The following is a 26,787-nucleotide window of genomic DNA, read 5'->3' on the forward strand; positions in this document are numbered from 1 at the left end:
CGTGCGTGTACAAGGTGTACGGAGCGGAGCCGCGTGTGTACGAGGCGTACGGAGCAGAGCCGCGCGTGTACGAGGTGTATGGAGCAGAGCCGTGTGTGTACAAGGTGTACGGAGCGGAGCCGCGCGTGTACGAGGTGTACGGAGCAGAGCAGTGTGTACGAGGTGTACGGAGCGGAGCCGCGCGTGTACGAGGTGTGCGGAGCAGCGCGTGTACGAGGTGTACGGAGCGGAGCCGTGTGTGTATGAGGTGTACGGAGCGGAGCCGCGCGTGTACGAGGTGTACGGAACGGAGCCGCGCGTGTACGAGGTCTACGGAGCGGAGCCGCGCGTGTACGAGGTCTAAGGAGCGGAGCCGCGCGTGTACGAGGTCTACGGAGCGGAGCCGCGCGTGTACGGAGCGGAGCCGCGCGTGTACGAGGTGTACGGAGCGGAGCCGCGCGTGTACGAGGTGTACGGAGCGGAGCCGCGCGTGTACGAGGTGTACGGAGCGGAGCCGCGCGTGTACGAGGTCTACGGAGCGGAGCCGCGCGTGTACGAGGTGTACGGAGCGGAGCCGCTCGTGTACGGAGCGGAGCCGCTCGTGTACGGAGCGGAGCCGCTCGTGTACGAGGTGTACGGAGCGGAGCTGCGTGTGTACGAGGTGTACGGAGCGGAGCTGCGTGTGTACGAGGTGTACGGAGCGGAGCTGCGTGTGTACGAGGTGTACGGAGCAGAGCCGTGTGTACGAGGTACGGAGCGGAGCCGCGCGTGTACGAGGTGTACGGAGCGGAGCTGTGTGTGTACGAGGTGTACGGAGCGGAGCTGTGTGTGTACGAGGTGTACGGAGCGGAGCTGCGTGTGTACGAGGTGTACGGAGCGGAGCTGCGTGTGTACGAGGTGTACGGACCGGAGCCCTGTGTGTACGAGGTGTACAAAGCGGAGCCGCGTGTGTACGACGTGAATCCTGTCTACCAGCAGCTGATCTCACTGCCATGCGCCCTCACAAGGTGAGATGAGCTGCGGGAAGAGTCACCACAGAGTTTGCCGGGACTGTGTGCATGGGGAGCAGTAACTTCATTCTCCTTAATAGCCGGCACACAGTGTAGCCGCGGCGCGGATACTGCTGCTGCTGAGCGATCGCGTGTGCCTGCTATTAAAGACCATGAATATTCACTCCCATGGGCGTGGGGAGCAGTGAATAGTCATTTTCTTTAGCAGCGAGCACAGTGTAGGCTGCAGCAGGCGGCTCCTGCCTCCTGTGCCCCGGTCCTCAACCAGCCAGAGTATTATTTATATATATATATTAATATATATACATACATATACAGTACAGACCAAAAGTTTGGACACACCTTCTCATTTAAAGATTTTTATGTATTTTCATGACTTTGAAAATTGTACATTCACACTGAAGGCATCAAAACTATGAATTAACACATGTGGAATTATATACTTAACAAAAAAGTGTGAAACAACTGAAAATATGTCTTATATTCTAGGTTCTTCAAAGTAGCCACCTTTTGCTTTGATGGCTGCTTTGCACACTCTTGGCATTCTCTTGATGAGCTTCAAGAGGTAGTCACCGAAAATGGTTTTCACTTCACAGATGTGCCCTGTCAGGTTTAATAAGTGGGATTTCTTGCCTTATAAATGGGGTTGGGACCATCAGTTGTGTTGTGCAGAAGTTTGGTGGATATACAGCGGATAGTCCTACTGAATAGACTGTTAAAATTTGTATCATGGCAAGAAAAAAGCAGCTAAGTAAAGAAAAACGAGTGGCCATCATTACTTTAAGAAATGAAGGTCAGTAAGTCTGAAAAATTGGACAAACTTTGAAAGTGTCCCCAAGTGCAGTTGCAAAAACCATCAAGCGCTACAAAGAAACTGGCTCACATGAGGACCGCCCCAGGAAAGGAAGACCAAGAGTCACCTCTGCTTCTGAGGATAAGTTTATCCGAGTCACCAGCCTCAGAAATCGCAGATTAACAGCAGCTCAGATTAGAGACCAGGTCAATGCCACACAGAGTTCTAGCAGCAGACACATCTCTTCAACAACTGTTAAGAGGAGACTTTGTGCAGCAGGCCTTCATGGTAAAATAGCTGCTAGGAAACCAAAGCTAAGGACAGGCAACAAGCAGAAGAGACTTGTTTGGGCTAAAGAACACAAGGAATGCACATTAGACCAGTGGAAATCTGTGCTTTGGTCTGATGAGTCCAAATTTGAGATCTTTGGTTCCAACCACCGTGTCTTTGTGCGACACAGAAAAGGTGAACGGATGGACTCTACATGCCTGGTTCCCACCGTGAAGCATGGAGGAGGAGGTGTGATGGTGTGGGGGCGCTTTGCTGGTGACATTGTTGGGGATTTATTCAAAATTGAAGGCATACTGAACCAGCATGGCTACCACAGCATCTTGCAGCGGCATGCTATTCCATCCGGTTTGCATTTAGTTGGACCATCATTTATTTTTCAACAGGACAATGACCCCAAACACACCTCCAGGCTGTGTAAGGTCTATTTGACCAAGGGGGGGAGTGATGGGGTGCTACGCCAGATGACCTGGCCTCCACAGTCACCAGAGCTGAACCCAATCGAGATGGTTTGGGGTGAGCTGGACCGCAGAGTGAAGGCAAAAAGGCCAAAAAGTGCTAAGCATCTCTGGGAACTCCTTCAAGATTGTTGGAAGACCATTTCCGGTTACTACCTCTTGAAGCTCATCAAGAGAATGCCAAGAGTGTGCAAAGCAGTCATCAAAGCAAAAGGTGGCTACTTTGAAGAACCTAGAACATAAGACATATTTTGAGTTGTTTCACACTTTTTTGTTAAGTATATAATTCCACATGTGTTAATTCATAGTTTTGATGCCTTCAGTGTGAATGTACAATTTTCATAGTCATGAAAATACAGAAAAATCTTTAAATGAGAAGGTGTGTCCAAACTTTTGGTCTGTACTGATATACAGTTATATGAAAAAGTTTGGGCACCCCTATTAATCTTAAGCTTAATGTTTTATAAAAATTGGTGTTTTTCCAACAGCTATTTCAGTTTGATATATGTAATAACTGTTGGACACAGTAATGTTTCTGCCTTGAAATGAGGTTTATTGTACTAAAAGAAAATGTGCAATCTGCATTCAAACAAAATTTGACAGGTGCATAAGTATGGGCACCTCACCACAAAAGTGACATTAATATTTAGTAGATCCTCCTTTTGCAAAAATAACAGCCTCTAGTCGCTTCCTGTAGCTTTTAATGAGTTCCTGGATCCTGGATGAAGGTATTTTTGACCATTCCTCTTTACAAAACAATTCCAGTTCAGTTAAGTTTGATGGTCGCCGAGCATGGACAGCCCTCTTCAACTGATCCCACAGATGTTCAATGATATTCAGGTCTGGGGACTGGGATGGCCACTCCAGAACATTGTAATTGTTCCTCTGCATGAATGCCTGAGTAGATTTGGAGCGGTGTTTTAGATCATTGTCTTGCTGAAAGATCCATCCCCTGTGTAACTTCAACTTTGTCACTGATTCTTGAACATTATGTCAAGAATCTGCTGATACTGAGTGGAATCCATGCGTACCTCAACTTTAACAAGATTCCCGGTGCCGGCATTGGCCACACAGCCCCAAAGCATGATGGAACCTCCACCAAATTTTACTGTGGGTAGCAAGTGTTTTTCTTGGAATGCTGTGTTTTTTTGCCGCCATGCATAACGCCTTTTTCTATGACCAAACAACTCAATCTTGGTTTCATAAGTCCACAGGACCTTCTTCCAAAAAGAAATTGGCTTCTCCAAATGTGCTTTTGCATACCTCAGCCGACTCTGTTTGTGGCGTGCTTGCAGAAACGGCTTCTTTCGCATCACTCTCCCATACAGCTTCTCCTTGTGCAAAGTGCGTTGTATAGTTGACCGATGCACAGTGGCACCATCTGCAGCAAGTTGATGCTGCAGCTCTCTGGAGGTGGTCTGAGGATTGTCCTTGACTGATCTCACCATTCTTCTTCTCTGCCTTTCTGATGTTTTTCTTGGCCTGCCACTTCTGGCCTTAACAAGAACTGTTCCTGTGTTCTTCCATTTCCTTACTATGTTCCTCACAGTGGAAACTGACAGGTTAAATCTCTGAGACAGCTTTTTGTATCCTTCCCCTGAACAACTATGTTGAATAATCTTTGTTTTCAGATCATTTGACAGTGGTTTTGAGGAGCCCATGATGCCACTCTTCAGAGGAGATTCAAACAGGAGAACAACTTGCAAGTGGCCACTTTAAGTAGCTTTTCTCATGATTGCATACACCTGGCTATGAAGTTCAAAGCTCAATGAGGTTACAAAACCAAAAAAAGTGGTTTAGTAAGTCAGTAAAAAGTAGGTAGGAGTATTTAAAACAAGAAAATAAAAATAATAAGGGTGCCCATACTTATGCACCTGTCAAATTTTGTTTGAATGCAGATTGCACATTTTCTGTTAGTACAATAAACTTCATTTCAAGGCAAAAACATTACTGTGTCCAACAGTTATTACATATATCAAACTTTTTCATATAACTGTATATATATATATATATATATATATATATATATATATATATATATATGCCACATTCGGACTGTAAGATGCACCCCCTACTTTCCTCCAAAATTTTGGAGGAAAAAAGTGCATCCTATATTCAGAAAAATACGGTATAAAAGATTAGAAAAAGGGGTATATCAAAAATGAAACTCAATGGATACATTTGAGAAAATACGAGACTTATGGTTGGATACACCTGGAATGCCATCAAGGGGGTTATTGCTGGAGAGACAGTTTGACTTATGGAGGAAGGGAGGCATTGACGAGGTCTAATGTTTCATTGTGTATTGGAATTCCTTAACATGTGGTCTGGATAATATAGCACACCTATATGTGTATAGGATTATAATGTTTATTACAATATTATGCTAATAAGAGATTTCAAGAATGTGGAATGTTAATTGTAAGATATAGTAACTGCAAGTTATCAGACGGTAATGGGCAAGCTGAAAGGATATATCGGAGAGATGCATGTATGTTATTTTATTATTGTATGTACTGGTTTTTGTTTTGGAAAAAAAAAACTAATGAAAAAAACTGAAAAATTTATTGGATTAAAAAAAAAAAAGAATAGGAAAAAGGCTTCTACCCTGTGTGGGTTCTCTGGTGCTTAATTAAAGCTGATTTCCGGATAAAACATTTCCCACATTCTGAACATGAAAAAGGCTTCTCCCCTGTGTGAGTTCTCTGGTGTCTAACAAGATCTGATTTCTGGATAAAACATTTCTCACATTTTGAACAGGAAAAAGGCTTCTCCCCTGTGTGAGTTCTCCCGTGAATAACAAAATATGATTTCTGTTTAAAACATTTCCCACATTCTGGACAGGAAAAAGGCTTCTCCCCTGTGTGAATTATCTGATGTCTAACAAGTTTGGATTTCCAGTTAAAACATTTCCCACATTCTGAACATGAAAAAGGCTTTTCCCCGGTGTGAATTATCTGATGTCTAACAAGTTCAGATTTCCGGTTAAAACATTTCCCACATTCTGAACATGAAAAAGGCTTCTCCCCTGTGTGAGTTCTCTGGTGAATAACCAAAACTGATTTACGGTTAAAACATCTCCCACATTTGGAACAAGAAAATCTATTGTCCACTGTGTGTATTTTTTGACTTATAGACTTTTCGAGGGTAAAACTATTTACATTTTCTGAAAGTGAAAATGGCTTCTTTGCTTTAGGAGCAGTTCGTTTTTCAATCCTTATTTTTTTATTTTGATTTTCCTTAGTAGTCGGTAATGAATCAGAAGACGGGACGTGTTTCATATGATCAGATGACAGATCTTTGATGTGAAGGGATGATGGGATATCTGGAGTAATGGCATTCACTTCAATTGTATCCTGTGGGATCTGAAGATCATCTGATATAAAAATCTCCTGTCCCTCTGATCTCCTGGTACAGTCATCTGCCAAGAAAAAAAAACAATTATTAATTTTGAATAAAACAACCTGGAAATTTATATTTTTGAACATTTTTACTTAAAATGTCAGTAGAAATGACAACTTATTGACAGAATGACAGTGAATGACAATTCACAGTCTAATAGAAAGCTTCATAGGATGAAACATTGGATCGTGGTGTTCAACTGTTCATTCTGCCTCCAAAATAAGGAATAAGAAGCCACCAAACAATGTTATGTAGATGAAAATGATACCAATAAAAAACAATCCAGCAATATCCGCTCTCCCAAAGTCAGATCTCCCCCTCTCTTCTGAGCCTTGCAGTGGGTCCAAACCACATTTATCATCCATGTATTTGGCATTACTATAGTGAGAAGAACCCTCTTCATTTACGGTGTGTGTCTCCTGGAGCACAATCTGGGCACTATGTGTCGGGCAATAAAATGGCCAATGTGCAATTTTTACTCTCCAACATCGACTGCGAGCTAATGTCCAGAAAGTGGCCGTGGAGTCAAAATAGTCACTACTCCTATAGATTAATTCACTGAGGGTTATCATTTCCAAAATGCAGTCACTTTATGGGGATTTATATTGCTCTGGTTTTCTGCCATTTTGTCATATTAAGGTTTCTGCAAATGTTGTGTCCCATCTCCTCTGGGATCTGCAAGATCTGCATTCAAATAGCTAAATGGCGCTCCTTCCCTTCTTACCCTGCCATGTGCCCAGACAGTAGTGTACAACCGTATATAGGGGATTGTCACATTCAAGAGTAGCTGGAAATAATTTGTAAGGTCCATTTGTTTCCTATTATCCTTTGTGAAGAATTTCAAAGTTATCACCACATAAAGTGACACACGTCAGATTTGAAAAATGGAACCTGATTAGGAACAAAAAACTGTCTGCAGGAAGGGGTTAAATCAGAGTATTTTGGGAACGAACTGCTGTAGTCAAAAACTGTGAGTATAGACAATAACATCTACTGAAATGATGGAACTGAACAGTCTTCTCAGTAAATAGTGAGTAACTAGTGGAGAAACCTCTCTGGGGTAATTAGAGTCTGGGGCTCGGGGGCTCTTCATCATCTAAACTATCGTAAGGGACAATATTTTCTGTCAGATAAATTTCAAGAAGAAATATTAGACATTGAAGTAGAACTTTTTATAATAGTGCAGAGATGAGGGGTCTTAAATCTAGACCTCGGGCATTGGGAAGACGTAATGGAGACCTTTTAAAGACCACCATGGAGTTACAGAGACACATAAGTGAGTAAGGCCGATCCCACCACAATCAAGCTATCATAGAGAATGAACCTGTAAAAAAGACAGAATAAAAGATTTGTTACATCCCCAACAGGAACGTATATATAAGGGAGAGCTCCAACACTAAACCGGAGTCGCACTCGTTTATGGTGGACCATTGGAGGTATGATGAGTCCTGACCAGGAGAGTAGAGAAAGTATTAGTGCCCCCGTTTCAGGAGAGATTGTGCAGTAATCTGAATTCCTTAGGATTGAAAACATAATGGAATTTATGACGTGGAGTGAATCCATGAAACCAGGGCTCGAGCCATGCCACCACATCTCCTGCAGGCGTGAATAGATGTATATTACAGCCATCAGCCACGCACAGCTTAGAGATATATCATGGCACAGGTGTAATGTTATTTATGTAGTTTATCGCAATCCTGCTTGAAGATAGTTTGAAAAGTCGGGATAAAGGGAAACTCCGTTGTTATTGTACAGATATTCACACCTGGCCCTCACTGTACATTTAATGTTGTCGATCATAAAAGTGAAGTTTGGTCAGAAAGACTGGACCTGGTCTTGTAGGGACCATATGAGAACATTCAGCCGCACAGAAGGGAGAGAAGGTAGATTCATCCAATAAGATATCAGGGATCTAGGAAGTCAACAGCATCATCACCCTCCGCTTTCTCTTACAGGCCCATCAGAATATTTTTCTACAAGTGATTTTCTCACTTGTCAGCACTTTCTACGTACGCTGTCATTTGACTTTGTAGTTTACAGACCTGGGCAGGTAACGGTCAGCGTCTTCTAATCCCAGGAGGTAGGTGGATCCTCCAGGTTGTAAATTCTACAGAAAAGGGCTTTTACAATTACACAAAGTAATGTGAACAGTTTGGGATGGAGGAAAATGTTGAGATCTAGAGGGAAAATGGTGATCACCCGATTGTGATACGGCCGGACTACACGACTGATAAAGCAGTGACTGAGAAGAATCTGTGACTTTTCTGCATTTAGTGGTCACTACTCACCTGGGTAGTCATATGTAGGAATCTCCTCCTTACACCGCTCATCACCCCTCACATATGTCTCTGTAGTATTAATATGGGTCAGATCTTCACCCTGAAACAAATATTGTAAAAGTCACAGACAGATGGAGAAGTCACATCTATGATCAGCTCTAATCTTGCCATCTCCACCGGTCTCATTACACAAGTAGAAAACATATAATACTGGTGGATAAAACAAGACCGAACACAAGACCTTCACAGCCATCTACACATCACAGGGGAGATCTCATGAAACCTTCTCTCCATCTCCCTGATGATCCTGAGGAACATTGGGATCTTCTTGTTTACAGTCCTGTGGAAGAAGAGGAGGGAGACATCTCTCTGGTGTTGTGCTCTTACTGGATAGATCTGGAGAAAACACATACAGGGACTGAATTCATTCTTTACATACAGATAATTATAGGCCGTGTGTATTTAGTCCTGTCTATTACCTGGTGATGTGAGGGGCTGGGGAACCTCTATCATGACGTCCTTGTACAGATCTTTGTGTCCTTCTAAATACTCCCACTCCTCCATGGAGAAATAGACGGCGACATCCTGACACCTTATAGGAACCTGACACATACAATGATACCGTCATCCCCCGATCCCTCCATAGCGTTACTGTATAATGTCCCAGCATTCCCAGCAGTGTCACCTCTCCAGTCAGCAGCTCAATCATCTTGTAGGTGAGTTCTAGGATCTTCTGGTCATTGATGTCCTCATGTATCAGGGGGTGAGATGGAGGCTCTGTGATTGGGCTCAGGGGTCTTCCCCAACCCTCAGACACAGGGTCCTGACAGCGCTCACTAGAGGTATTCTTCACCACTGTGTAATCCTGGTTATGGAGAGACACATTAATAAATCTCACTACAGACATTTCCAGAGTCCTCACCTCTCCAGTTCTGTCCATCTGTTATTCCCATAGATAAGAATGATGTAATGTGACGTCATCAGAATCTCTCACCTCTCCAGTAAGCCGGAAGAGGATCTCTAGGGTGAGGTGTAATAACCTCTCCGCCATCTTGTCTCTGTCCATGTCCATCCTTGATAGGTGATTTAGAAAAATTCTCTTAATATAGAAGATCTTCACTGAGAGGATCTGATATTGTAGAAACCTGAATGAGAAGAAGATGAGCCGATGTAACATCATAAAGAATTCTGTGTATTAATACAATTACTGGAGACAATAAGGGAAATATATCAGGAGATAGAATGTGTAGATGTTGTGTTCTCTAGTTTTTATGGACTGGAACATAAGTTGAATTGCTGACTTAGACATCTCCTCCATACTTCCAATCACTGGCTAAGTTGGCCACTGCTTCAGTAAGAATCACCCAGAAACCCAAGCAGCAATGGTATTTTTATTATTTTACAACATTCTGCTTTTGTCCCTGACGTACTAATAAAACTGCTCAAAAAAATAAAGGGAACACTCAAATAACACATCCTAGATCTGAATGAATGAAATATTCTCATTGAATACTTTGTTCTGTACAGTTGAATGTGCTGACAACAAAATCACACAAAAATCATCAATGGAAATCAAATTTATTAACCAATGGAGGCCTGGATTTGGAGTCACCCCCAAAATTAAAGTGGAAAAACACACTACAGGCTGATCCAACTTTGATGTAATGTCCTTAAAACAAGTCAAAGTGAGGCGCAGTGTTGTGTGTGGCCTCCACGTGCCTGTATGACCTCCCTACAACGCCTGGGCATGCTCCTGATGAGGTTGCAGATGGTCTACTGTGGGATCTCCTCTCAGATCTGGACTAAAGCATCCACCAACTCCTGGACAGTCTGTGGTGCAACGTGACGTTGGTGGATGGAGCGAGACATGATGTCCCAGATGTGCTCAATCTGATTCAGGTCTGGGGAACGGGCGGGCCAGTCCATAGCTTCAATGCATTCATCTTGCAGGAACTGCTGACACACTCCAGCCACATGAGGTCTGGCATTGTCCTGCATTAGGAGGAACCCAGGGCCAACCACGCCAGTATATGGTTTCACAAGGGGTCTGAGGATCTCATCTCAGTACCTAATGGCAGTCAGGCTACCTCTGGAGAGCACATGGAGGGCTGTGCGGCCCTCCAAAGAAATGCCACCCCACACCATTACTGACCCACTGCCAAACCGGTCATGCTGAAGGATGTTGCAGGCAGCAGATCGCTCTCCACGGCGTCTCCAGACTCTGTCACGTCTGTCACATGTGCTCAGTGTGAACCTGCTTTCATCTCTGGGGACTTTGCCAATCCTGGTGTTCTGTGGCAAATGCCAAGCGTCCTGCACAGTGTTGGGCTGTAAGCACAACCCCCATCTGTGGATGTCGGGCCCTCATACCACCCTCATGGAGTCGGTTTCTAACCATTTGTGCAGACACATGCACATTTGTGGCCTGCTGGAGGTCATTTTGCAGGGCTCTGGCAGTGCTCCTCCTGTTCCTCCTGGCACAAAGGCGGAGGTAGCGGTCCTGCTGCTGGGTTGTTGCCCTCCTATGGCCCCCTCCACATCTCCTGGTGTACTGACCTGTCTCCTGGTAGCGCCTCCAGCCTCTGGACAGTACGCTGACAGACACAGCAAACCTTCTTCCCACAGCTTGCATTGATGTGCCATCCTGGATGAGCTGCACTACCTGAGCAACTTCTGTGGGTTGTAGAGTCCGTCTCATGCTACCACGAGTGTGAAAGCACAACCAACATTCAAAAGTGACCAAAACATCAGCCAGAAAGCATTGGTACTGAGATGTGGTCTGTGTTCCCCACCAACAGAACCACTCCTTTATTGACTGTGTCTTGATAATTGCCAATAACTTCCATCTATTGTCTATTCCATTTGCACAACAGCATGTGAAATTGATTGTCAATCAGTGTTGCTTCCTAAGTGGACAGCTTGATTTCACAGAAGTTTGATATACTTGGAGTTTTATTCTATTGTATAAGTGTTCCCTTTATTTTTTTGAGCAGTGTATTTTAGGCCACAGACAACAAGCAGTTTCTTCCTCGGAGTCGGCAGCTGAATACGTTTCTTATAGACTCATCTTCCATAACGCTAATTCTCGTCATATACATTACACATGGCATGAGAAATAACAACTTCATGATGAGGACAACATCTTCATCTTCTAATACGGCTCTAGAAACAAATTTGGCCAAAGTCCGTCACTGACTACATCACCACCGACCGTCTATATGAATGTTTCCCGTCTTCCCCAGGTTGTAATCTTTTATCACGTTAGATCTCATTTATAAGAGCGTGTTTGTAAGAACAAGACAGTTATTTGATGCTAATGTCTCCATGTACAGTGGTTTTATTCCTGGATATTATGTTTCTTTTAGCATTTTCCTGTAGGCTTCCATATATTACACGAAAAACACCAAAAAAGGAAAACCAAGTGTTAAAACATAAAATAAAACTGGGGATGGTGGCACTGTGGGAACATTATACTGTATGTGGGGGGATGGCGGTACTGTGGGAACATTATACTGTATGTGGGAAGATGGCGGTACTGTGGGAACATTATACTGTATGTGGGGGAGGATGGTTGTAATGTGGGAACATTATACTGTATGTGGGGGGATGGTGGTAATGTGGGAACATTATACTGTATGCGGGGGGATGTTGGCACTGTGGGAACATTATACTGTATGCGGGGGGGATGGTGGTAATGTGGGAATATTATATTGTATGTGGGGGGATGGCGGTACTGTGACAACATTATACTGTATGTGGGAAGATTGCAGAACTGTGGGAACATTATACTGTATATGGGGGGGATGGTGGCACTGTGGGGACATTATACTGCATGTGGGGGGAATGGTTGTAATGTGGGAATATTATATTGTATGTGGGGGGATGGCGGGACTGTGACAACATTGTACTGTATGTGGGAAGATTGCGGAACTGTGGGAACATTATACTGTATGTGGGGGGATGGCAGTACTGTGGGAACATTATACTGTATGTGGGGGGGATGGTGGTAATGTGGGAACATTATACTGTATGTGGGGGGATGGCGGTACTGTGAGAACATTATACGGTGTGGGGAAATAGAGGTACTATGAGAGCATTATATTGAGAGGCTTAATGACCGCAGTGGCTCCTGTGACCGACCCCTACTTCAGCTGGATGTGTTCTCGGACTGACATTCAGCTGAAGTGCCATAATACACGCTGCTGACCAATCAGAGGCCAGCAGCTGACATCGGCATGTACGCCATTAGGGGGCGCATGGAAGTAACATCATGCTCTCCTGTCACTTGCAGCTGAAGTCAGCGGCAGCTCCAGAAAGAAGACACCGAGCGGCGAGGGAGCAGAGAGAAGGCGAGTATAATGTTCTGTTTTTTTAAATCAGCGACTACACGGTGCCCTTGGCCATAATACTACATGTAAATGTGTGGGCTGTGCATTATACTACATGTATGAGTATGGGCTGTGCATTATACTACATGTATGGACTATGGGCTGTGCATTATACTACATGTATGAGTATGGGCTGTGCATTATACTACATGTATGGACTATGGGCTGTGCATTATACTACATGTATGGACTATGGGCTGTGCATTATACTACATGTATGAGTATGGGCTGTGCATTATACTACATGTATGGACTATGGGCTGTGCATTATACTACATGTATGAGTATGGGTTGTGCATTATACTACATGTATGACTATGGGCTGTGCATTATACTACATGTATGACTATGGACTGTGCATTATACTACATGTATGAGTATGGGCTGTGCATTATACTACATGTATGACTGTGGGCTGTGCATTATACTACATGTAAGAGTATGGGCTGTGCATTATACTACATGTATGGACTATGGGCTGTGCATTATACTACATGTACGGACTATGGGCTGTGCATTATACTACATGTATGACTATGGGCTGTGCATTATACTACAGGTATGGACTATGGGCTGTGCATTATACTACATGTATGAGTGTGGGCTGTGCATTATACTACATGTATGGACTATGGGCTGAGCATTATACTACATGTATGGACTATGGGCTGTGCATTATACTACATGTATGGACTATGGGCTGTGCATTATACTACATGTATGAGTATGGGCTGTGCATTATACTACATGTATGGACTATGGGCTGTGCATTATACTACATGTATGGACTATGGGCTGTGCATTATACTACATGTATGGACTATGGGCTGTGCATTATACTACATGTATGGACTATGGGCTGTGCATTATACTACATGTATGAGTATGGGCTGTGCATTATACTACATGTATGGACTATGGGCTGTGCATTATACTACATGTATGGACTATGGGCTGTGCATTATACTACATGTATGAGTATGGGCTGTGCATTATACTACATGTATGGACTATGGGCTGTGCATTATACTACATGTATGAGTATGGGTTGTGCATTATACTACATGTATGAGTATGGGTTGTGCATTATACTACATGTATGACTATGGGCTGTGCATTATACTACATGTATGACTATGGACTGTGCATTATACTACATGTATGAGTATGGGCTGTGCATTATACTACATGTATGACTGTGGGCTGTGCATTATACTACATGTAAGAGTATGGGCTGTGCATTATACTACATGTATGGACTATGGGCTGTGCATTATACTACATGTACGGACTATGGGCTGTGCATTATACTACATGTATGACTATGGGCTGTGCATTATACTACAGGTATGGACTATGGGCTGTGCATTATACTACATGTATGAGTGTGGGCTGTGCATTATACTACATGTATGAGTGTGGGCTGTGCATTATACTACATGTATGGACTATGGGCTGTGCATTATACTACATGTATGAGTATGGGCTGTGCATTATACTACATGGATGACTATGGGCTGTGCATTATACTACATGGATGACTATGGGCTGTGCATTATACTACATGTATGACTGTGGACTGTGCATTATACTACATGGATGAGTATGGGCTGTGCATTATACTACATGGATGACTATAGGCTGTGCATTATACTACATGTAAGAGTATGGGCTGTGCATTATACTACATGTATGGACTATGGGCTGTGCATTATACTACATGGATGAGTATGGGCTGTGCATTATACTACATGGATGACTATGGGCTGTGCATTATACTACATGTATGACTATGGGCTGTGCATTATACTACATGTAAGAGTGTGGGCTGTGCATTATACTACATGTATGAGTATGGGCTGTGCATTATACTACATGTAAGAGTGTGGGCTGTGCATTATACTACATGTATGGACTATGGGCTGTGCATTATACTACATGTATGAGTGTGGGCTGTGCATTATACTACATGTAAGAGTGTGGACTGTGCATTATACTACATGTAAGAGTGTGGACTGTGCATTATACTACATGTAAGAGTGCGGACTGTGCATTATACTACATGTAAGAGTGTGGGCTGTGCATTATACTACATGTATGGACTATGGGCTGTGCATTATACTACATGTATGAGTATGGGCTGTGCATTATACTACATGTATGAGTGTGGGCTGTGCATTATACTACATGTAAGAGTGTGGGCTGTGCATTATACTACATGTAAGAGTGTGGACTGTGCATTATGCTACATGTAAGAGTGTGGGCTGTGCATTATACTACATGTATGAGTGTGGGCTGTGCATCATACTATATGTATGGACTATGGACTGTGCATTATACTACATGTATGAGTATGGACTGTGCATTATACTACATGTATGGACTATGGGCTGTGCATTATACTACATGTATGGACTATGGGCTGTGCATTATACTACATGTAAGAGTATGGGCTGTGCATTATACTACATGTATGAGTGTGGGCTGTGCATTATACTACATGTAAGAGTGTGGACTGTGCATTATACTACATGTAAGAGTGTGGGCTGTGCATTATACTACATGTATGGACTATGGGCTGTGCATTATACTACATGTAAGAGTGTGGGCAGTGCATTATACTACATGTATGGACTATGGTCTGTGCATTATACTGCATGTATGAGTATGGGCTGTGCATTATACTACATGTACGAGTATGGGCTGTGCATTATACTACATGTATGAGTATGGGCTGTGCATTATACTACATGTATGGACTATGGCTGTGCATTATACTACATGTATGGACTATGGCTGTGCATTATACTACATGTATGACTATGGGCTGTGCATTATACTACATGTAAGAGTGTGAGCTGTGCATTATACTACATGTATGGACTATGGGCTGTGCATTATACTACATGTATGAGTATGGGCTGTGCATTATACTACATGTATGAGTATGGGCTGTGCATTATACTACATGTATGGACTATGGCTGTGCATTATACTACATGTATGGACTATAGACTGTGCAATATACTACATGGATGGACTATGGGCTGTGCATTATACTACATGTATGAGTATGGGCTGTGCATTATACTATATGTGTGGACTATGGGCTGTGCATTATACTACATGTATGGACTATGGCTGTGCATTATACTACATGTATGGACTATAGGCTGTGCAATATACTACATGGATGACTATGGGCTGTGCATTATACTACATGGATGACTATGTGCTGTGCATTATACTACATGTATGAGTGTGGACTGTGCATTATACTACATGTACAGACTATGGGCTGTGCATTATACTACATGTAAGAGTATGGGCTGTGCATTATACTACATGTAAGGACTATGGGCTGTGCATTATACTACATGTAAGAGTGTGGGCTGTGCATTATACTACATGGATGACTATGGGCTGTGCATTATACTACATGGATGAGTATGGGCTGTGCATTATACTACATGGATGACTATGGGCTGTGCATTATACTACATGTATGGACTATGGGCTGTGCATTATACTACATGGATGACTATGGGCTGTGCATTATACTACATGTATGAGTATGGGCTGTGCATTATACTACATGGATGACTATGGGCTGTGCATTATAGTACATGGATGAGTATGGGCTGTGCATTATACTACATGGATGAGTATGGGCTGTGCATTATACTACATGGATGAGTATGGGCTGTGCATTATAGTACATGGATGAGTATGGGCTGTGCATTATACTACATGGATGAGTATGGGCTGTGCATTATAGTACATGGATGAGTATGGGCTGTGCATTATAGTACATGGATGAGTATGGGCTGTGCATTATACTACATGTATGGACTATGGGCTGTGCATTATACTACATGTATGGACTATGGGCTGTGCATTATACTACATGTATGAGTATGGGCTGTGCATTATACTACATGGATGACTATGGGCTGTGCATTATACTACATGTATGGACTATGGGCTGTGCATTATACTACATGTATGAGTATGGGCTGTGCATTATACTACATGGATGACTATGGGCTGTGCATTATACTACATGTATGAGTATGGGCTGTGCATTATACTACATGGATGACTATGGGCTGTGCATTATAGTACATGGATGACTATGGGCTGTGCATTATACTACATGTATGACTGTGGGCTGTGCATTATACTACATGTATGAGTATGGGCTGTGCATTATACTACATGGATGACTGTGGGCTGTGCATTATACTACATGTACGGACTATGGGCTGTGCATTATACTGCATGTATGAGTATGGGCTGTGCATTATACTACATGTACGAGTATGGGCTGTGCATTATACTACATGGATGACTATGGGCTGTGCATTATACTACATGTATGGACTATGGCTGTGCATTATACTACATGTATGGACTATGGGCTGTGCATTATACTACATGTATGAGTATGGGCTGTGCATTATACTACATGTAAGAGTGTGGGCTGTGCATTATACTACATGTATGGACTATGGGCTGTGCATTATACTACATGTACGGACTATGGGCTGTGCATTATACTACATGTAAGAGTGTGGGCTGTGCATTATACTACATGTATGGACTATGGGCTGTGCATTATACTACATGTATGGATTATGGGCTGTGCATTATACTACATGTATGAGTATGGGCTGTGCATTATACTACATGGATGACAATGGGCTGTGCATTATACTACATGTATGGACTATGGGCTGTGCATTATACTACATGTATGGACTATGGGCTGTGCATTATACTACATGTATGGATTATGGGCTGTGCATTATACTACATGTATGAGTATGGGCTGTGCATTATACTACATGGATGACTATGGGCTGTGCATTATACTACATGTATGGACTATGGGCTGTGCATTATACTACAGGTATGAGTTGGGGCGCGCCACCTTCATCATCACCAGTGGCGGGGGGGTCCTATTGACGTGGGGATCGTGCCGGCACCTAACTTGGGTGAGTTCTACATGTGATGCTACTCTGACCTGTGTGGGATGGGCTGGACCGCGAATGGGACTGTCTGCATATCTTACTATTACTCTTTACTATCTGCATAAGCAGTCTAGCATTTTGCTGTGGTTTTTTTTACCATAATCCCTTTAGATGAATGTCCTCATGCCCACCCTGAATCTATATATGCAGCCACTTACACATATAGCCCGGTTGCCACACTATCCGTGGGACCCCCCGGCATCCGGCACTCTGCACCTTACTTCCCTTGTGTTGTGATTTATTTGAAATAATTTTGTATGTGCTATTTTGTAAATTTTACCTAATAAAATCATGTTCTTTATGCTGTAAAACAAATTTTTTCTCCTTTTTTTCGAACCATTTATTATATGAGTAGGCAACAACCGGACGATTTTTGCTCTCATTTGAGAGCTTGAGGAAGGTGAGCTACAATGCTCCCTTCTTGTGGTGTTGGTGCAGTGTGTCGGCCATTGTTGCTGTCGTTTTGTGCTTGTGGGGCGGCGTGGCCTGGGGTCATGGGGACTAGGTCTTGCAGCATGGGTGCTGTGAGGCACCAGGCCGCCCGCCCTGCTGGTGCATTGTCGCTGTGGTGGTGGTTGGCGCACGGCTCCGCTCCCGTTCAGGTAGGAAATGTAGGAACCCACTACGAGGTTTGCCGTGACGTGGCAGTGGGCTTCATACAGTCTGATCAGAATGTAAAACTAAGAACCTCATGTTCAGTTATATACATTTTTGCCGAGAGGCATTAGATCAAATGTATGATTTTTGGAGGTGCGGTCCATGCTCCTTTTTTTTGCATTGCATATTCTTTCCCCTTTCTTGGACCAGCACTCCTCCCATTTGGCACAGGTGATTTTAATTAGCAGGAGACTGCAAAGAGGGTCTAGCCTATTTTTGCTCTCATTTGAGAGCTTGAGGAAGGTGAGTCACAATGCTCCCTTCTTGTGGTGTTGGTGCAGTGTGTCGGCCATTGTTGCTGTAGTTTTGTGCTTGTGGGGCAGCGTGGCCTGGAGTCATGGGGACTCGGTCTTGCAGTATGGGTGCTGTGAGGCACCAGGCCGCCCGCCCTGCTGGTGCATTGGTCGCTGTGGCGGTGGTTGGCGCACGGCTCCACTCCCGTTCAGGTAGGAAATGTTAGGACCCGCTACGAGGTTTGCCGTGACGTGGCAGTGGGCTTCATACTGTTTGATCAGAATGTTAAACTAAGAACCTCATGTTCAGTTATATATATTTTTGCCGAGAGGCATTAGATCAAATGTATGATTTTTGGAGGTGCGGTCCATGCTCTTTTGTTGCACTACATGTACAGACTATGGGCTGTCCATTATAGTACATGTATGGACTATGGGCGGTGCAATATACTACATGGATGACTATGGGCTGTGCATTATAGTACATGTATGGACTATGGGCGGTGCAATATACTACATGGATGACTATGGGCTGTGCATTATAGTACATGTATGGACTATGGGCGGTGCAATATACTACATGGATGACTATGGGCTGTCCATTATAGTACATGTATGGACTATGGGCGGTGCAATATACTACATGGATGACTATGGGCTGTGCATTATACTACATGGATGACTATGGGCTGTGCATTATACTACATGGATGACTATGGGCTGTGTAATATACTACATGTATGGACTATGGGCTGTGCAATATACTACATGGATGACTATGGGCTGTGCATTATACTACATGGATGACTATGGGCTGTGCAATAAACTACATGGATGACTATGGGCTGTGCAATATACTAAATGGATGACTATGGGCTGTGCATTATACTACATGGATGACTATGGGCTGTGCATTATACTAAATGGATGACTATGGGCTGTGCATTATACTACATGTGTGGGCTATGGGAAGGTGCATTATAATACATGTGTGGACTATGGGCGGGTGCATTATAATACATGTGTGGACTATGGGCGGTGCATTATAATACATGTGTGGACTATGGGCGGTGCATTATACTACATGTGTGGACTATGGGCTGTGCATTTTACTACATGTATGGACTGTGGGCTGTGCATTATACTACATGTACAGACTGTGGGCTGTGCATTATACTACATGTACGACTATGGGCTGTACATTATACTACATGTACGGACTATGGGCTGTGCATTATACTACATGGATGATTATGGGCTGTGCATTATACTACATGTATGGACTATGAGCTGTGCATTATACTGTATGGAGGATTATGGGGAGTGAATTATACTTCTGTTATGGGGCCCCATCACTTCTATGTTCGCCCATGGTGAGTGTAATAGTTTATTTTTTTCTATACACTAAAGAACAGAGGAAGAACGGGGGACATATACTAGGTTGAGGCCCAGGATAAGGGACATACATATACAGTGGGTACGGAAAGTATTCAGACCCCTTTAAAATTTTCACACTTTGTTTCATTGAAGCCATTTGGTAAATTCTAAAAAGTTCATTTTTTTCTCATTAAAGTACACTCTGCCCCCATCTTGACTGAAGAAAACAGAAATGTAGAAATTTTTGCAATTTTATTAAAAAAGAAAAACTGAAATATCACATGATCATAAGTATTCAGACCCTTTGCTCAGTATTGAGTAGAAGCCCCCTTTTGAGCTAGTACAGCCATGAGTCTTCTTGGGAATGATGCTACAAGTTTCTCACACCTGGATTTGGGGATTCTCTGCCATTCTTCCTTGCAGATCCTCTCCAGTTCCTTCAGGTTGGATGGTGAACGTTGGTGGACAGCCGTTTTCAGGTCTCTCCAGAGATGCTCAATTGGGTTTAGGTCAGGGCTCTGGCTGGGCCAGTCAAGAATGGTCACAGAGTTGTTCTGAAGCCACTCCTTTGTTATTTTAGCTGTGTTCTTAGGGTCATTGTCTTGTTGGAAGGTGAACCTTCGGCCAAGTCTGAGGTCCAGAGCACTCTGGAAGAGGTTTTCATCCAGGATCTCTCTGTACTTGGCAGCATTCATGTTTCCTTTGATTGCAACCAGTCGTCCTGTCGCTGCAGCTGAAAAACTGTCACGGGTGTGTCGCCACGAAGATCGTCGCGATTACACAGCCTGACTTCTCGCAGCTGAGTTTTTGGTGCTTGGTGTTTTTCGGCAGGGAGGGAGTTAATTCTCTCTCTCTGTGCTAGACGAGGCCCAGCCTCGCCCAGCTGCAGTTAATTCTGCAGTATTGGGACTCCTTCAAATACCTGCCGTTCTGATAGGGTGGTTGTCGGTGAAAGCTTTTCATGCAGACTATCGGAGTGATACGTGGTATTGTGAAGTAGGAGCGAAGTGTACTCGGTGTGGTTTTTTTCCCTTCCTCGCTTTATTCTTTATCCCCTTACCTGTTGGTGTTCCCTCCGTTGTAGTGGTGTAAGTTTTTTGTATGCAAGGTGGTTTTTGGTTTGCCCCTTGTACTGTCTCATTCGTCTTGTACTGTGTTTGCCATATACGGTCCTGTCCCCAATTGTTGTGATCGGGGTCCTTCTCAGGACTAGATTACTGAGGTTCAGGGATTCTCAGGAGGTAGGTTTACGCTGGCGGCCTGGACCTCTGTACCATCAACAGTACCTCCAGGTAGAGGGATTAGGCAGGGCCTCAGTGTAGGGTCAGCATAGGCTCCTGACCTCCTGAACGCCGAGACAGCGTGACATTTTCACCGACCCACTAAAAGATTCTCTCCAGCCACCATGGATCCAGTAGCCAATATAGCTCGGCAGTTGCAGAGTTTGTCCTTGGAGCTGCCGGACGTTAAGTCCAAGGTTTTGTATCCCCTGGAGCAAGCCGGATCAGAACCCAAAGTAGCTCTCCCTGACAGGTTCACGGTGGGGCGGGACAAGTTTTTTGTTTTCCGGGAGGCATGTAAGTTGTACTTTCGGCTGCGGCCTCGGTCATCGGGGAGTGAAGAACAAAGGGTGGGAATAGTCATCTCGCTCCTTCAAGGGGACCCCCAATCTTGGGCGTTCTCTCTTCCCCCGGGCTCTCCGGACAGTGGATGGGTTTTTCTCTGCTCTGGGTCTTGTATATGATGACCCGGATCGGATCTCCCTTGCTGAATCTAAGTTACGTAGGATCCAGCAGGGAGATCGTCCAGCGGAGGAATTCTGTTCAGAGTTCCGTAGGTGGGCCACGGACACCCAGTGGAATGACTCGGCTCTTCGGAGCCAGTTTTGTCAAGGTTTATCTGACAAATTAAAGGATATGTTGGCACAGTATGACTCTCCCGTGTCGCTGGAAGCCGCTATGGCCCTTGCTATTCGCATTGACAGACGGCTTCGGGAGAGGTGCGGGATAACTCCACCCCCTGTGATGACTCCACCTTCTACAAGGGTCCCTTATATGGAGGTTCCCCTGGTCAGTCCAGAGGAGCCTATGCAGTTAGGAGGGACATCCTTTCGGGGGAGGGGACCGGCGGTGCGCCACAAGACAGGAAGATGTTTCTTCTGCGTGAGAAAGGGACATTTTATTGGGGGGTGTCCTTCCCGTCCTTCGCAGAGCAAAGAGTCATCGGAAAACTATTGATCCCAGGTTGTGTGGTGGACGGCAATCTGGGAGTAGGTATTTCGTCCCTAGGTTCGTCTCAGTTTCTTGTACCGGCGGAGGTGGTGGTGGGTACGAGAACTGAGAGGATATCTGTTCTTCTGGATAGTGGGGCCGGGGCTAATCTGGTGGACGCTCGGTTTGCTCGGGTTCAAGGTATGCGATTGAGTGTGTTGGCTAAACCCATCCCCATATTCTCGATCAACGCCAGGCCTCTCGGTCAGGGAAGTTTTTCGCAAGCCTGGATTTCCGTGAACTTAATCGGATTACTGTCCGAGATCCGTATCCGCTCCCACTTATCCCCGATCTCTTCAATCAGATCATGGGCGCCAAATGGTTCTCTAAATTGGATCTCAGGGGGGCATACAATCTGATAAGGATGAAGGAGGGGGATGAGTGGAAGACGGCTTTTAACACTCCGGAGGGACATTATGAGAACCTGGTCATGCCATTTGGTCTGACTAATGCCCCGGCGGTGTTCCAACACTTTGTTAATGACATTTTTCGCTGCCTGGTGGGTCAGTTTCTTGTTATTTATCTGGATGACATCTTAATTTACTCGCCTAATCTTGTGTCTCATCAGGAGCATGTTAGGCAGGTGTTACAGATCTTGCGGGATAATAAACTGTACGCCAAGTGGGAAAAGTGTGTGTTCGCCGTTCAGGAACTCCAGTTTCTAGGCTTCCTGGTGTCAGCTTCTGGTTTTCGTATGGACCCTGGGAAAGTGCGGGCAGTTCTTGAGTGGGATCTGCCAGAGAATCTTAAGGCACTACAACGTTTTCTGGGGTTTGCTAATTATTACCGGAAATTCATTCGTAATTTCTAGTCCATGGTTTAACCTCTCACAGACAAAACAAAAAAAGGGACGGATTTTTCTAGGTGGTCTGACAAGGCTTGTCAAGCTTTCTCCTCCTTGAAAAAATGTTTTGCCTCGGCACCCATACTCATTCAACCTGATGCGTCACAGCCATTCATTGTAGAGGTAGACGCTTCTGAGGTAGGGGTAGGGGCAGTATTATCACAAGGTTCGTCTCCTGGTAAATGGCGTCCGTGCGTTTTTTTCTCTAAAAAATTGTCGTCCGCTGAGAGGAATTACGATGTCGGCAATAGGGAACTCTTGGCCATTAAGTTAGCTTTTGAGGAGTGGCACCATTTTTTGGAGGGGGCTATCCATCCGGTCACCGTCATCACCGATCACAAGAACCTGCTATATCTGGAGTCCGCAAAACGTCTGAATCCCAGACAAGCTAGGTGGTCATTGTTTTTTACCAGGTTTAATTTTGTCGTCACATATCGTCCTGGATCAAAAAATGTAAAGGCGGATGCCTTATCTCGTAGTTTCCCTGGGGCCGGGAATACAGATGACCCAGTTCCTATCCTTCAGGAGGGGGTGGTGGTGTCGGCAGTATTCTCTGAGCTTGAGGAGGAAGTATTGGAGGCTCAGGGGGACGCCCCTTTTGGACCTCCTGGGAGACTGTTTGTTCCAGATCAGTTGCGACAAAAGGTGATCGAGGCACACCATAACTCAGCTTTGGCAGGACACCCAGGGAGTAAAGCAACTGTGGATCTCCTTTCGCGTCGGTTTTGGTGGCCTAATTTACATAGGGAGGTGGGAACTTTTGTTGCGTCCTGTGGGGTTTGTGCGCGCTCTAAGACCCCACGTACCCGTCCGTCTGGGGCTCTCTTACCTTTGAAGATCCCGGAGCGTCCTTGGACTCATCTGTCTATGGACTTTATTACGGATCTCCCGCCATCTTCGGGTAAAACGGTCATACTCGTTGTAGTGGACAGGTTCAGCAAGATGACACATTTTATCGCTCTTCCTAATGCTAAAACTCTTGCGCAGGTGTTCATTGGGGAGATTGTAAGGCTTCACAGTGTACCCTCTGATGTGGTGTCTGATCGGGGGTCTCAGTTTGTGTCCAAATTCTGGAGGGCATTTTGTACACAGCGGGGGATGCATTTATCGTTTTCTTCGGCTTTTCATCCCCAGACCAATGGTCAGACGGAACGTCTGAACCAGAGTTTGGAGACATATCTCCGGTGTTTTGTGTCAGAGAACCAGGAGGACTGGGCTTCTTTCTTACCTCTGGCGGAGTTTGCTCTTAATAATAGGCGGAGTGAGTCCACTGGTAAGTCCCCGTTTTTTGAGGCATATGGTTTTCACCCCCAGTTTTGTACTTTCAGTAGGGGGGGCTCTTCGGGGGTTCCTGAGGAGGAACGATTTTCGTCATCACTCGCTTCGATATGGAAAGGGTTGCTGTATAATCTAAGTTCTATGGGGAACCGATACAAACGTATGGCTGATAGGAAGAGAGTGTCTGGTCCGGACCTAAGTGTGAACGATCGGGTATGGTTGTCTACCAAGAATATAAAACTTAAGGTTCCCTCCTGGAAACTGGGTCCCAGGTTCATCGGGCCGTATAGGATCTGCTCTATAATTAATCCAGTGGCATTTCGTCTTGACCTCCCCTCTACTTTTAAAATTCACAACGTGTTCCACACATCTTTGCTTAAAAGGTATGTGGCGCTGGTGATACCGTCACCTTTACCTCCTCCTCCTGTGGTGGTCAATGGTAACCTGGAGTTTCAGGTATCGAAGGTCATCGATTCACGTTTTAATCGCCGGTCCCTTCAGTACCTGGTTCATTGGAAGGGGTATGGTCCTGAGGAGAGGATGTGGGTTCCTGCGTCGGATATTAACGCAGACCGATTAATTCGGGCCTTCCACACGACTCACCCGGATAAACCTAGCCCTGAGGGTCCGGAGGCCTCTCGTAGAAGGGAGGGTACTGTCACGGGTGTGTCGCCATGAAGATCGTCGCGATTACACAGCCTGACTTCTCGCAGCTGAGTTTTTGGTGCTTGGTGTTTTTCGGCAGGGAGGGAGTTAATTCTCTCTCTCTGTGCTAGACGAGGCCCAGCCTCGCCCAGCTGCAGTTAATTCTGCAGTATTGGGACTCCTTCAAATACCTGCCGTTCTGATAGGGTGGTTGTCGGTGAAAGCTTTTCATGCAGACTATCGGAGTGATACGTGGTATTGTGAAGTAGGAGCGAAGTGTACTCGGTGTGGTTTTTTCCCTTCCTCGCTTTATTCTTTATCCCCTTACCCGTTGGTGTTCCCTCCGTTGTAGTGGTGTAAGTTATTTGTATGCAAGGTGGTTTTTGGTTTGCCCCTTGTACTGTCTCGTTCGTCTTGTACTGTGTTTGGCATATACGGTCCTGTCCCCAATTGTTGTGATCGGGGTCCTTCTCAGGACTAGATTACTGAGGTTCAGGGATTCTCAGGAGGTAGGTTTACGCTGGTGGCCTGGACCTCTGTACCATCAACAGTACCTCCAGGTAGAGGGATTAGGCAGGGCCTCAGTGTAGGGTCAGCATAGGCTCCTGACCTCCTGAACGCCGAGATAGGGTGACAAAAACACCCCCATAGCATGATGCTGCCACCACCGTGTTTCACTGTTGGGATTGTATTGGGCAGGTGATGAGCAGTGCCTGGTTTTCTCCACACATACCGCTTACAATTATCACCAAAAAGTCTCATCAGACCAGAGAATCTTATTTCTCATAGTCTGGGAGTCATTCATGTGTTTTTGAGCAAACTCTATGCAGGCTTTCATATGTTTTGCACTGAGGAGAGGATTTCGTCGGGCCACTCTGCCATAAAGGCCCGACTGGTGGAGGGCTGCAGTGATAGTTGACTTTATGGAACTTTCTCCCATCTGCCTACTGCATAGCTGGAGCTCAGCCACAGTGATCTTGGGTTCTTCTTTACCTCTCTCACCAAGGCTCTTCTCCCATGATTGCTCAGTTTGGCTGGTCTAGGAAGACTTCTGGTGGTCCCAAACTTCTTCCATTTAAGGATTATGGAGGCCACTGTGCCCTTAGGAACCTTGAGTAATGCAGAAATTCTTTTGTAACCTTGGCCAGATCTGTGCCTTGCCACAATTATGTCTTTGAGCTCCTTGGGTAGTTCCTTTGAGCTCTTGATTCTCATTTGGTTTGACATGCACTGTGAGCGGTGAGGTCTTATATAGACAGGTGTGTGCCTTTCCAAATCCAGTCCTATTAGTTGAATTAAACACAGCTGGACTCCAATGAAGGAGTAGAACCATCTCAAGGAGGATCACAAGGAAATGGAGAGCATGTGACTTAAATGAGTGTCTGAGCAAAGGGTCTGAATACTTATGACCATGTGATATTTCAGGTTTTCATTTTTAATAAATTTGCAAAAATTTGTACATCTGTTTTTTTTCAGTCAAGATGGGGTGCAGAGTGGACATTAATGAGAAAAAAATGAACTTTTTAGAATTTACCAAATGGCTGCAATGAAACAAAGAGTGAAAAATTTTAAGGGGTCTGAATACTTTCCGTACCCACTGTATATAAGACAAAGCTACTCCCCTGATTTTTTGGTAATTGCAATTTTTCTGTCTTTATTCTAAGGGTCCCTCTCTTCTACACAAAGTCTCTAAAGCTGTTGTGCATTTGCCTAAACCAGTATTTAGGAATCCAGAGAGGTGGCTTATGTACAATGTACAGAATGCATGGCATTAAGTACATGTTAATGAGGTTTACTCTGCCCAAGGCTGACACAGGTAGTGTTTCCCATATACACACTTTGTTACTCAATTT

At 44.6% G+C, this 26,787-nt stretch overlaps 1 protein-coding gene across 2 annotated transcripts in view; it reads right to left on the bottom strand.

Annotated features, from left to right (window-relative positions):
* Positions 1-4,712: 4,712 nt before the first annotated feature.
* Positions 4,713-26,787, bottom strand: part of LOC141172245 (uncharacterized) — a 52,792-nt gene continuing 30,717 nt past the window's right edge. For both annotated transcript variants that reach the window (XM_073656233.1, XM_073656234.1), the window contains exons 2-7: positions 9,204-9,354; positions 8,895-9,074; positions 8,689-8,812; positions 8,493-8,605; positions 8,219-8,309; positions 4,713-5,949 (exon numbers count right to left, since the gene is read on the bottom strand). In XM_073656233.1, the coding sequence (XP_073512334.1) occupies positions 5,132-5,949; positions 8,219-8,309; positions 8,493-8,605; positions 8,689-8,812; positions 8,895-9,074; positions 9,204-9,354 (1,477 nt within the window). In that variant the 3' untranslated portion in view covers positions 4,713-5,131. The remainder of the gene's footprint in view (positions 5,950-8,218; positions 8,310-8,492; positions 8,606-8,688; positions 8,813-8,894; positions 9,075-9,203; positions 9,355-26,787) is intronic.

Source organism: Phyllobates terribilis, unplaced genomic scaffold, assembly GCF_046119375.1.
Source record: "Phyllobates terribilis strain yellow unplaced genomic scaffold, ASM4611937v1 Scaffold_12__6_contigs__length_324123572, whole genome shotgun sequence".
NCBI lineage: Eukaryota > Metazoa > Chordata > Amphibia > Anura > Dendrobatidae > Phyllobates > Phyllobates terribilis.